The 12582-nt window shown below is 43.6% G+C and overlaps 3 protein-coding genes across 5 annotated transcripts; all 3 read left to right on the top strand.

Moving 5' to 3' along the window:
- The first annotated feature begins 1106 nt into the window (after positions 1–1106).
- Positions 1107–3595, top strand: LOC9272589 (large ribosomal subunit protein uL4). Its single transcript, XM_015776764.3, has 2 exons — positions 1107–2337; positions 3291–3595. Exons 1-2 carry the CDS (start codon positions 1237–1239, stop codon positions 3402–3404), a joined length of 1215 nt encoding a protein of 404 aa, XP_015632250.1. The 5' UTR covers positions 1107–1236; the 3' UTR covers positions 3405–3595.
- A 2196-nt stretch (positions 3596–5791) lies between these two features.
- LOC4334421 (uncharacterized) lies at positions 5792–8661 on the top strand. 3 transcript variants are annotated; one of them, XM_066309075.1, is made up of 4 exons: positions 5792–5881; positions 6014–6169; positions 7085–7440; positions 7813–8661. In XM_066309075.1, exons 3-4 carry the CDS (start codon positions 7102–7104, stop codon positions 8368–8370), a joined length of 897 nt encoding a protein of 298 aa, XP_066165172.1. In that variant the 5' UTR covers positions 5792–5881; positions 6014–6169; positions 7085–7101; the 3' UTR covers positions 8371–8661. The 3 variants fall into 3 exon arrangements, with proteins under 3 accessions (XP_066165172.1, XP_015628993.1, XP_015628992.1); XM_015773507.3 differs by having other exon boundaries at positions 7081–7440; XM_015773506.3 differs by lacking the exon at positions 5792–5881 and adding an exon at positions 6235–6414 and having other exon boundaries at positions 6020–6169; positions 7081–7440.
- Positions 8662–9131: 470 nt separating this feature from the next.
- Positions 9132–9869, top strand: LOC107275715 (pistil-specific extensin-like protein). The gene has a single exon (XM_015774174.3). The coding sequence runs from the start codon at positions 9170–9172 to the stop codon at positions 9647–9649; it is 480 nt and encodes a 159-aa protein (XP_015629660.2). The 5' UTR covers positions 9132–9169; the 3' UTR covers positions 9650–9869.
- Positions 9870–12582: the final 2713 nt, after the last annotated feature.

Raw genomic sequence — 12582 nt, 5'->3', positions numbered from 1 at the left:
CTTTCAATTTAATTGAAAAATCGATTCCCCACTCCTCCCTCATCATTTCCTCCGTTATTTGTCTTTTCGATTCGGCTTTCATTTGTCAAATTTAATATCCGTTTAACAGTTGCCGATGATGACGACGATCTTCTTCGGTCGTTTTTATCCCGAGTTACACTCTGATTTGGAAAAAAAAAGGAAGACGATCTTCCCCGGTCGTTTTTATCACGTGTTTTATACTCTGATTTTGGAAAGAAAAAGGAAAGAGGAGATCGAGTGGATCAAACACCCTCAACCAATTTTGGATGATCGAAAAAGATTCGACCGGATTTGATGAGGAACAAAGAGTTTTACACTCTGATTTTGGAAAAAACGTAGAGAAGAAAACGGTAAGAGAGGATTGAGTGGATCAAAAACCCTCAACCAATTTTGGGTGATCGAGAAAGATTTGACCAGATTTGATGGGGAGATTTGCTCTGGCAACCATTCGGCTATGGGACTATCTTCGAGGGGTTGAAGATGACAGTAGACTGTGCAGACTGTGCGTATGGCTACTTGTGGCTGGGTCGAAGGGAAGCAGGCCAAACAAAGGGACGTAACAGACTTGCCTAGGGCTAAAATGGAAGGAAGGCTATCAACCCTAGACCCAAGAAAGATTTTCATTAACTTTTTCAATTATAATATATATATTGCGATCCCAACATTTCAATTTATTGCTCATGTCTTAATATATATGTGAAAAAACGTCTTAATATATGCAACTCTTTTTATTTAAACCATTTTATTTTTATAGATATTGTTGGTTAAAGTAGCATCTCGAAGACTGTGTCAAAGTCTAAAATACTTATATTTTAGGACGGAGGGAGTATATTTCAGCACTATCGAACTTTGGCGTTGAGAAACTGTCCATCTCTACAAATAGTAGTTTTTGACATGGTCTATTTTAAAAATATATTTTTAAAAGAATTAATTTATCAAATTTTCGGGAGACAACGAGGCCAAGAAGAAGATGCGAAACCACCGGGCCCAACTCAGAGAGAACTACAAAGGACAGGCCCAGCCCAACCCACGACAAAGATCCAACCGTCCAATCTAAACCGACGGCTCAGATCTCACCTAATTCCAAACCCAAACCCTAGCCACTACGCCCCTAGACAGATATAAGCTCGTCTCCTTCTCTCGCCGCCCTCTCCTTCCCTCGCCGCCGCCCGAGCCACTACACTATCCACCTCGCCGCCGCCGCCGCCGCCGGAAATGGCCGCCGCCGCGCGCCCCCTGGTGTCCGTGAAGGCCCTGGAGGGCGACATGGCGACGGACTCGGCCGGCATCCAGATGCCGCAGGTGCTCCGCGCGCCGATCCGCCCCGACGTGGTCACCTTCACCCACAAGCTCCTCTCCTGCAACCGCCGCCAGCCGTACGCCGTGTCGCGCCGCGCGGGGCACCAGACCTCCGCGGAGTCGTGGGGCACGGGCCGCGCCGTGTCCCGCATCCCGCGCGTCCCCGGCGGCGGCACGCACCGCGCGGGGCAGGGCGCGTTCGGCAACATGTGCCGCGGCGGGCGCATGTTCGCGCCCACCAAGATCTGGCGCCGCTGGCACCGCCGCGTCAACATCCGCCTCCGCCGCATAGCCGTCGCGTCCGCGCTCGCCGCCACCGCCGTCCCGTCCCTCGTCCTCGCCCGCGGCCACCGCATCGAGGGCGTCCCCGAGTTCCCGCTCGTCGTCTCGGACTCCATCGAGTCCATCGAGAAGACTGCGCAGTCCATCAAGGTCCTCAAGCAGATTGGTGCCTACGCTGATGCCGAGAAGACCAAGGATTCGGTGGCCATCCGCGCTGGCAAGGGGAAGATGCGCAACCGCCGGTACATCAATCGCAAGGGCCCCCTCATCGTCTACGGCACCGAGGGTTCCAAGGTCGTCAAGGCTTTCCGCAACCTCCCCGGCGTTGATGTTGCCAATGTGGAGCGCCTCAACCTGCTCGACCTTGCCCCTGGTGGCCACCTTGGCCGCTTCGTGATCTGGACCGAGTGCGCGTTCAAGAAGCTCGACGAGGTGTATGGTGGCTTCGACACACCGGCGCTGAAGAAGAAGGGCTTCGTGCTCCCGAGGCCGAAGATGGCGAATGCCGACCTGTCCAGGCTGATCAACTCCGATGAGGTCCAGTCGGTGGTGAAGCCCATCAACAAGGAGGTGAAGCTCAGGGAGGCGAGAAGGAACCCTCTGAAGAATGTGGCCGCTGTGCTCAAGCTGAACCCCTACTTCGGCACTGCGCGCAAGATGGCAGCTCTCGCTGAGGCTGCGCGTGTCAAGGCCAGGACTGAGAAGCTCGACTCCAAGAGGACCAAGCTCAGCCCGGTATGATCATCCATTCCTATGCTAGTTGTCTTATATTCGTAAATCATAATATTATCACATCACAGCTTTTTATGATTTGTATGTGATTAATTGTATAGTTTTTGTGTGATCATATATGCTATAATGTGTTAGCTATATCAATAATGACTATCCATCTTTGTTCATGCATTGTTTCTTTTACTTGGTATGTCGACCCTTTCGATTTCCGCAGTATTATTATATTATATATAGGGTATAATGCTTTGGTGTTGCATCATAGCAATGGTGAGATGGTGGTTGTAGTCAATTGTGTCCTACTGCAGTAGTTTCATACCGTCTTTCATTAAATGCGTTGCGCCAAATTGCTTCGATTGATAGTTTTATGCTGCATTTTGTGAATGGTTCAAGCTGATTATTTCATTAAGTTGTAACTTGCTTTAGTTCCGTGAGGGACGTGTATGATACTACGACGATTGTTTCTTAGATTCATATATTTGTAACATATTATTGTGATGCTTTACTCAAATTTATCGCGTTCATTTTCTTATGTGACAAATGTGTTTATCTTTGGTTAAGTGATTTTCTTGTTCAGCTTAGTTTATGTCATGGTGCTATTTTGTATAATGTTACACATTGTTGTTTATTGGTTACATTAGGTCTAATTTGTAGTTATTTTTCTTCATATTTGTTTAGTATGACGTTTTCATTGATTCTGGTTTGTCGTCCCATTTTGTGTATGGTTTTGGTTTGTTCAGCCATGTTGTATTCATTTTTGTGTTTAGTCCTGTCATGTTGATATTCATGTATGGAGGTTGGTGGTTTCAATCAACTTGGCTGTAATGCTAGTTCCTTTGTTTCTTGTGCTTATTATGTCATGCTTTATGTCCTTCTATTGCCTGGACTGTTAATACTTGGTTGTTAATATTACTTATCTTATTGGAATCTCACTTTTACTTTATATACTAATCTTGTAGGAGGAGTCTTCTAAGATCAAGGCTGCTGGAAAGGCATGGTACAAAACCATGATTTCTGACAGTGACTACACAGAGTTTGAGAATTTCTCGAAGTGGCTTGGTGTGACGCAGTGAATTTATGATTGATGAAGTTTTAGTAGATTACATTAAGTTCTGGAATTATGATTTTGGTTATTATTGTCATATGACACTTGTTATGTGGAGTTCAGAGATGATATGTCGTTTTGGTAGCTCTCTTTGCCCCGAGACTTATACACCTGGATACCTTTCATGAGACATAATATATGGCATATTTTGGCGGTCAAGTTGTGCCTTCTGCTGTGGTTTGTTTTGGTTCCCTTGTGTTATCAATTGTTGCTTCTAGTTTGTTAGGCGCTGTTTGGGTTTTTTTGTTGCCGAATTAATCTTTGTTTTAGTACGGTGTTCTTCTCAACAAACATTTCTGCTATTGTTCCACCATGTCTTAGTGTTTAGAAATGTTCGATCTGCTGCTACATTGAAGACCATCAGGTAGGTAGGATAAGCTTGTTTTGATCTTGCATGAATAGTTCACTCATTTTCGAGTCATTAGGACAGTTGTTCTTAGGAACCTGATGTATTGTATTATTATTGCAGCTGAAATTGATTGATTCATCTACAACTTCAAGCGATTGTTTTTAAATGTTTATTCCAAGTTCTAGATATCTTCAATGCGCTTTACATGTTTGTTATATTTCTACTATTTTCGTGTCTATTAATCATTTAAGATTATTCTGAAGGTCTGTGTTGAGTCCTTTTCTATCCGAACCATTTGCTTAGTAGCCTTTTTCCGATGCCTTGTTACCCTTCTTTTTGGTATATTCTTTCTGCGAGAAAGGTGTGCTTTTATACATTCCTGATGTCTGCACGCACATTACTCCCTGTTTCACAGCACTTGAAAGTTGAAACTCTACGGTTGAATTTATCGTGATTCGTGAGACCCACTTTGATTACATTGAATAATTTTAGTTAGTTCAATTTAGATATCCTCTGAAACGCAAGAATTTTATAAGAATTTAGCATGAATTAGTTTATTTTCCAAAAAAATACTCTTTGACTCCCAAAAGAGGCCTTGTTGAATACTCCTAATTGGCTAAAATTTAACCCAATTCGATAATGACCATTTATCAACGTGAAACTTATCTTGCAGCTGACGATTCAACAGTAAGTACCCAAGCTGGCCACCCACCTTTTGTGTAGAGATGGAAATGACAAAAAAGTGTTCAGTCCATTGAACATATCTATCTTGGTGAACAGTAGGTTCCATCTTGTCAAGACTCAAGGCGTAAAGAAGCTTGTCAACTATTACCTCCGTCTAAAATGTAAGCATTTTTAACTATGAATCTGGACACCTGCGTATCTAGATCCATAGCTAAAAATTACTATATTTTGGGACGGAGTTAGTAACCTATCTGAGATTCGTGATGATGATATACTCACACCCTTGCTGCTGTTTCATCTCTGTGAAAAAAAAGCTAGCACTAATATTTTTTTTAAGAAAAATAACTACTACCAGTACTACTCTGTATCTATCTTCATACCTAAGTGTTGTCTAACATTTGACCATTCATCTTATTTAAAAATTTTATAATTTTTTTTAAAAATAGTCGCACATAAAAATATTATTTATGTTTTATTATCTACTAACAACAAAATATTAATTATAAAAATTTTCAAATAAAACGAACGATCAAACGTTGGATATAAACGGTACAAAACTATAATAATGGAATAGTTTAGGCCAGCTCACCTAAACGAAAAATATTGGGTTTGTATGACTGTCAAGCAAAGCAACTCAGATTCCCTCGTTGTCCTCTAAATTAAACAGGAACAACAAATTTGACGAGCGTGATGTACAAAATCTGCATAAGCATATGAGAAAGGCAACCGTATATTTTTGCCATTAAAAAAGAATCTTCCCTTACAGTGACATCCTTTGTTCTTGCCGTCTCTTTTTTTTTTTTACAGAAGAAACAAACCGGATGCAATACTTAACTATTTCTTTTTTAAAAAAAAGGGGTTTGAACTCTCAACAAATTTCCTAAACTTGATGGGTAACAATTGATTTGAGAGATCCAATGTTGAACGGTAGCAAATGATGTATATTTTACTACCAAATTACGGCAAATCATGGAACGGTAGAATCGCGACATACTGCCACTGGATACTTGTTCAATTAACCTAACAAAAAGAAAAATGTTCATTTCGTGAGTAATAAGCAGCTGATCCTTTTGGAGGTTGGAACATGATGGGCCCTGAATAGTAGTACAAGTCATTTAGGCATTTGGAATTTCTGGATTTGTCCCAGCTATCTGAAAACTATATGTAGGATTAACCATTGTCATTGGGTCTTAAAATACACAGATTTTAAGGTATCAAATCGCCAAAATAAAAACAAAAATAAATGGGAAAAGAAAAAGAAAAAGAAAGAAAGCAATAGCCAAGAACTGAGCCAAAGAACAGCCAAGCCCATGTACGCAGCCAACGAGCACGCCGTTTCCAAGGTCCTGGCCCTCAAACTCAGGCTTCCAGATCGCCTCGTAACCGCCTGATTAATCCTCCGCTCCTGCAAGGTTGGTCTCCGATTAGTCTCCAAATTTCTCTCCATTATTTTCCACATCAAATTTCCTGTTTTTTGGGCCTATTTTTGGAGTTCGGTGGTGGTAATTTTTTTCAGCTTGTTTATTTCCTTTTTCTTTTACCAGAACTGCTGTCCCTGGCCTTCACCTCTTCGGTGAATCCCAATTGGGTTCGAGCAACCCAATTGGGAGAACAAAATCGGAATCCACAATACTCAGAGGTTGCCTGCTTCGTTCGTGTTCGTCGATTGGGAAGGGCGAATTTGACTGCCTCGGTTGCAGGTGAGAAGTATTCAGAGCTGTTGGTATTGGATTCCTTTCACGCTAAATTTCTCGTCTTGTTGTAGATTGTGTGGCAAAGATTGGATCTTTCGGAGTTCTTCCTTTGCGTTCCTGATTCCAATCTGAGCTGACGCTTCCCAGTTCCCAGTTCGGAATCTCGTTCTTGGTTTCTCCAAAGTGTTCGTCTTCGTTGGGAGTTCTTTCAGATTATCTGGATCGTTAATGCCCAATGTTAGTTGGTACAGGTTGGAAGTTTTCGTAGTTCCGTGGATTCCTCTTCTTTTTCTCGTTGTGGTTTTTTTTTTTTGCTGGAAATTTGAATCGAGTATTTTGATAATCAGGACTGGAACCAAGTCTAGTATGTTACTGTTAAATGTTGTTTTATTCATGAAAACTAATCCCCTTTTCTAGACTTAGTCAATCGGGTGTCTTGCTTTCAAATTCCTTTGTTCTTTTCAATAGTATGGTCCAAGTTGGATCTGTGCGTTATTCCTACATTTCTGATTCGTATTTGTTGATTATGAGATGATATAATGAAATTCGATTGGATCCGGATTAGGGGATTGATCTATCCTCAGTACCCTGCGTGACATGGTATTGACTTTGTGTTAAGAATGTCCAGCTTCTGAATTTGAGCAGTTGTCTTTTGTTCTGTGCTTGAAATTGGAGATGGATTTCCTTTTGAATTGGTGTTGACTTTCTGTCTTTAAAATTCTCCATACTGCATATACTTTCTGTTCTACATTTCTGTTGTGCATCTTGGGTGATCTTTCCTAATGGGTGTTGGCTAGCAATGATAAATGAATGTGAATAGATCTTTTGACTCAATCATGATTTGCTTTTCTTTTGTTATTAACTCTCTGTTCATGCTGATGCTAATGAACATTTTGAAATTTTTCCTCGTGGTTCAGTCAGGACTCAGGAGTAGAATCATGAAGCTGAAAAATAGAGCTGAAGAAATCTTTAGGGACGGCGACCTGATATTCACATCCGAAAGAAATCTTGGGGCAAGAAACGTGCAAATGGATTATGATATTGTTAGAGCAAATCAGCCAGCTGTTGTTCAGACAAGATGCAGATGGATCATTGGAGATGTAACTGAGGTGCTGGATCGCAACACATGGAAGCTCGGCAAAATCGCAAAGATGCTGAAGAACAACTACTTCGTCATCAGGCTTGCTGACTGCATTCAACTGAAGGAGTTTCACATTTCTAGCTTGAGGGTTCCTGCATCACCTCATAGCAACAACCAGTATTCTGTGGCAGATAAGGTAACATCAGTTCCTCAGGCATGTGTAGGTGCTTTACATTGTGATTTTTTCAAACCAATCATTGCACAATTGCTTTTCTTAGTATTTATATGTTCATATCTCTTTCATGAATGCTAGTTTATGTTGTGGTGAAATTACAGTTTCAGGCATTGTTTATCAGACTTTCATGATTTTGGTAGCCATTAGCTACCAGTTATGCACATCCAACTACATAATGAAATGAATCAATTTCATCACACAGCCTCACACAAATTGCTGCATTGTTGAGCTTGTATTAGTTCTTGGAGCCAAATGAACAGAACGATGATAATTAGCACCACATTTTACTGGAAATGCACTGACAGTCATCTTCTTTTTTGCTCTGAACTACAGAAATCTGAAGCTAAGCTTGCGCAGAGAGGCCAGATTCCATCTGATGCTCTGCCTGGAAGAACAAACAAGAAGAGAAAATCAACTGCAGACACATCCTTCAATCCAAGAAGGAGAACATCACGGCCTGAAAATGCATCCAGGGCCTGTGTGCTCGATGGCTCAACGACTCAAAATCGCTTCCAGTTCATCAGAGAAGAGGCCGAATGTTCAGTGGCCAGCTGCAGCATCAACGACCCGGACACCACCTTCACCAACGCCAAGAAGCTCCAATCTCTCGGCTTCCCTGACGACGCCATGTCCGCGTGCCCATGCACCTCCGGCATGGAGGATGACGATGCCGCCGCCGCCGCCGCCGACGAAGACGATGACGACGAGCCGGCGGCCATTGCCGTCCACGAGCTGGAGCTGGAGGCGTACCAGTCGACGATGCGAGCGCTGTACGCGTCGGGGCCACTGACGTGGGAGCAGGAGTCGCTGCTGACGAATCTTCGACTGTCTCTGAACATCTCCAACGAGGAACACTTGCTGCAGCTCAGGCGTCTCCTGTCCTCGCGATGATTACTTTCGTTTCGTTTCGTTTTCTACTACTGATCAGGCCTTCTCCAGCTTCAGGTTAATTTACTCGAGAGATTAATCAAAAACCTCTTTGTTCGCAACGGCAATGTTGCTGATGCTCTTTGAAAAATTTTTACAAACTTGTAATCTTCTCCCATCTCATGTAGTTCGTGTAGAACTGTGTCACTGTGGAGAGAGTGAGAGATATATACACATAGAAGAACATTGCGTTCTTTGTCCTTGGCTCACTGGATTTGTACTGACTTTTCATTTCTAGTGTTCCATTTTGGCTCATTCAGGCTATGTTCTTAAGTTCCTAACCTCACTATATCGTTTACCGCAAACACGTTTCCTAAACTACTTAAATACGTATTTTAAAAAAATAGAAAAACTACTTTAAAAATCATATTAATCTATTTTTAAAATTTTCTAAGCTAATAATTAATTAATCACACCCTAATTTATTACTCTGTTTTAAGTGTCGAAGGTAGGGTTCTTATCATTCATTCAATCCTCACCCAAGAACCTAACATGAGATGCTTGGAGAGTTGATGTAAAAAATTTCAGTAAAATTCATGTGGATTTCGTGTTTCGAGTAGAATCGTGACACTGTCCGTGTGTGTCGCGATTTGATTCGAGCACGTTTTGGCACGCCGGATACGTGTCGCGTCAGCGAGGCGCCGCGTCATGGCGAGCGTGCCACGTGACCGCACGTGTCGGCTCGGAGAAGCCGGTATAAGGCGGCGACGCCGGCGAGGTCAATCAGGCTGCTCCAACCTTCCAATGGTTCTTGGCGATTGGCATGGCTGCTGCATCTAGCCTCCCGATCTTGGCGGCAATGGCGGCGAGGACGACGCCGTTGCCTCTGCTGCGTGGCGCGGCGGCGGCGGCGGCGGCGCGCTCTTGCCTGCACCGGCCGCAGGTGGGCGCTGCCGCCGCGCGGCGCGCCGCCGTCGGCGTCCGGTGCGGCGGGACGCCGCCGGCCGAGGTGCCGGGAACGGACCGGTCGCTGGAGGAGCTCCCGAGCATCGACACGCCGCCGGAGTTCGAGGCGCCGCCGGGGCTGGACGTGCCGATGCCGCCGCCGGGCGCGCCGACGCCCGGGCCGGAGCAGCCGGGCCCGTCCATCCCTTCGCCGCCGATGCCAGAGGTCCCCGACGTGCCGCGCAACCCCGACGTCCCGCCGCCGAAGCCGCCGGAGTTGGACCCGCCGAGGCCGCCACCCGAGGTCGTGCCGGAGCCGACGCCGCCGGACGTCGAGCCGCCGACCTTTATAGTGTAAAAAAACAACGACGGCGAGGTGACACGCGCGTGCCACGTGGCGGGCTGAGAGATTGTCGATGACGTGGCAGCGTTCGGGACTCCCCGAGAGAACAGTGACGTGTCCGCTGTTCGTCTCGTCTTGTAGTTTGCAGAAAAGAGACAACTATTTTTGCTTTCCTCTCTGTACTTTTTATTTTCACTGTAGTATGGAACAAAGCAGCGTGTGAGCTTGTTGTTCACTTCTCAAACTTTTAACTACGAGCTAGTAATATAAAACCATATCTTTCTCACAAGTAAAACTGGAGAGAAATCAAATTCAAAAGTAAAAGTAGGGAGAAATGTGGCTGACTATACGATACGGGTGTATACCTACAAGAATTTCCTTCTCTGAATCTTGCGAATCGTGTGGTCGTGACTGAATGCAAATTATGCTGCAATTTACTTGGGACCACTAGCATTTTTCCCGTGCAAGTAAGGCCGTGTTTAGTTTTCTCCCTATTCCCGACTTTCTATCGCATCATATCACATCAAAAACTTTCCTACACACATAAACTTCTACTTTTTTTTTCTAAACTCTCAATTTTCTTCAAACTTCTAACTTTTTTTAGGAACTAACCACACCCTCTGCCATCCTAATTTAACACTTTGGAAATTAACTTCGACTTCTTGACAAGTACGGAGTATCAATTTAAGTAAATTGGTCACGAATAAAGTGTTACTTAAATTACAAAATTTCTCCTTCACACCACGAGGTCGACGACCGTGGTGGGCTAAGATCCACACGAGTTTTCGTTTGTGGGCTTCCACCCGCGTGGCGGATTTGGGGCCCAGAGAGGCAAATCCCCGATGCGATGTTTCATCGACCGGACGAAGAGGCCGATCAACAAGCAAATTTAATTGGCGGACCTCTATATGCACAAGCTAATTCATTTAGGGCAAGGTTTATAGTGGAGGTGAATACCACATCTAATTTAAACCATGTCATCTTCTCACTGATTAAGATGTGACAAATACAACATATCACATCTAATACACAAATCCTAATATTAGTTCACTCTCACATCATCTTGTAATTTTTTTAGAGATTGTCTGAGGTTGCTCCTTCCATGAGGGGTGGCTCATTCTCTCTCTCCTAATTTCTCTTATCCACCTCATCATCTAATCCTATATGATAAATTTAGGGACAACATATAGATGCTCATAGTACTTGCCCTTAGAAGAAAAAATTTTATGTGCCACAATTGACCAAAATGCCCTTGGATACACATAAACACTGTTTCCAAAATTCTCACTATTCCATCTTTATCCTCTCCTCCTTTCACTCCAATCGGAGCCTGAAGGAGAGCTTCCTCCTGTCGCCCTCCTCATATAGAAGCAGTCGTGCAGAGGTCGCAGGGGAGGAGCGACAGCGGCTCGATGACGAGGAGGAGCAGCGGTGGCGGTGGCTGGCGATGAGGAGCGACAAAGTGGATGTGGCGGAGGCTCAACGATGCATCTGGGGGCATGGAGGCACACAGGCAGTGGATCTGGAAGCGATGGGTCGACGTATGTGGCAGTGAGTGACGAGTCAGGGAAGGTAGCCTGGTAGTGGTAGACCTTAGCGGCCACAGACGCTCCTCTTCGATCTGAACGGGGAGGACGACGGGTGGCGGCACTACTCCTCCTTCTCAATCCGAACGGGGAGGACGGTAGCACGGTTGTAGGCTGCAGGATGGTGGTGCTTCTCCTCTTTGATCCAACCGAGGACAACGTACGACAAGTCAACAAGCGGTGGTGCGGTTGAAGGTAGCGGGATCCATAGATAAGCGGTTCTTTTGGAATGACAACTTTTTACTTCTGCCAAACACTTTAGTACTCCCCGTCTCATTTTAAGTGCAGTTGTTGGTTTTCTTGTTAACTTTGATCGTCCGTCTCATTTGAAAAATTTATGAAAAAAATAAAAAAAGTCACATATAAAATAGTATTCATGTTTTATCATCTAATAACAATAAAAATACTGATCACAGCAAAATTCAAATAAGACGAATAGTCAAACAATGGACACGGAAACCCACAACGATGCTTAAAATAGGACGGTGAGAGTATGGGATTATAGTTGTCAAACACTTATCAATATTGATTATAATGAAACAAAAACCATTGAGAAGTATGATCAAATGAGCAAGGGCATAAATGATATTTTTTTCCTTGAGTTAATACTGTTATGTTATGTTTACGGAATAGAGTCAAACCTAGCTTTCGTTTTTGAAAAGGGAGGCCACATAAGTAAACTGAAAAAAGTATGATCAAATCAGTAATTAGACTTTTAAATAGGGTCTGCAAACGTAACCCATGTTTTTATTCAAGAGCATGTTTTTCTTATTCTGAATAGTCGAATGACTAAATAGCTAAATGATTTTGTTATAACTATTCTAGTGTATAAACGAATGAATTAACTATTAGGAAGTTCAAAATAAATCTAAAACAGTTTTCTTATAATTTTTTTTAAAAAGTTTACGATAAATCATTCTGTATGCTGAATAGAATGGTTTCACTCATGAAATTAAGAACACACCCCTACCTTGGTTGTATATTTGGCATTTTGGCTTGCTAGCCCTCCCTGTGGATCAAGAAAAGAAAGCAGCATGCCATGGTAGGAATTTGCAACTTGCAAGAAACAAACAAGCAGACAAGGGCATAACTGTGCTGAAACAGTGTTACTGTGTTAGATGTAACTAATTGTCAGGCAGGCATTTGATGCTGGTTGAAGTTCGCTCGCTGTAGATCGATGCTGCTACCCCACACACACACACACACATGACACATTCCTCTCGATTGTCAACCAGCAATAATTTGCAAATGCACATATTGTCGCTGTTGCGATCGGAAAGCAAACTATTTGCTGAACTGAACTGAATGAAACTAGCCCCCATGTCTCTGCACATTTTCTGAATGCCTCCTCACACCTTGTAC

This window comes from Oryza sativa, chromosome 3 (assembly GCF_034140825.1).
Source record: "Oryza sativa Japonica Group chromosome 3, ASM3414082v1".
Classification (NCBI taxonomy): domain Eukaryota; kingdom Viridiplantae; phylum Streptophyta; class Magnoliopsida; order Poales; family Poaceae; genus Oryza; species Oryza sativa.
This window is presented reverse-complemented; position numbering and strand designations above follow the sequence as displayed.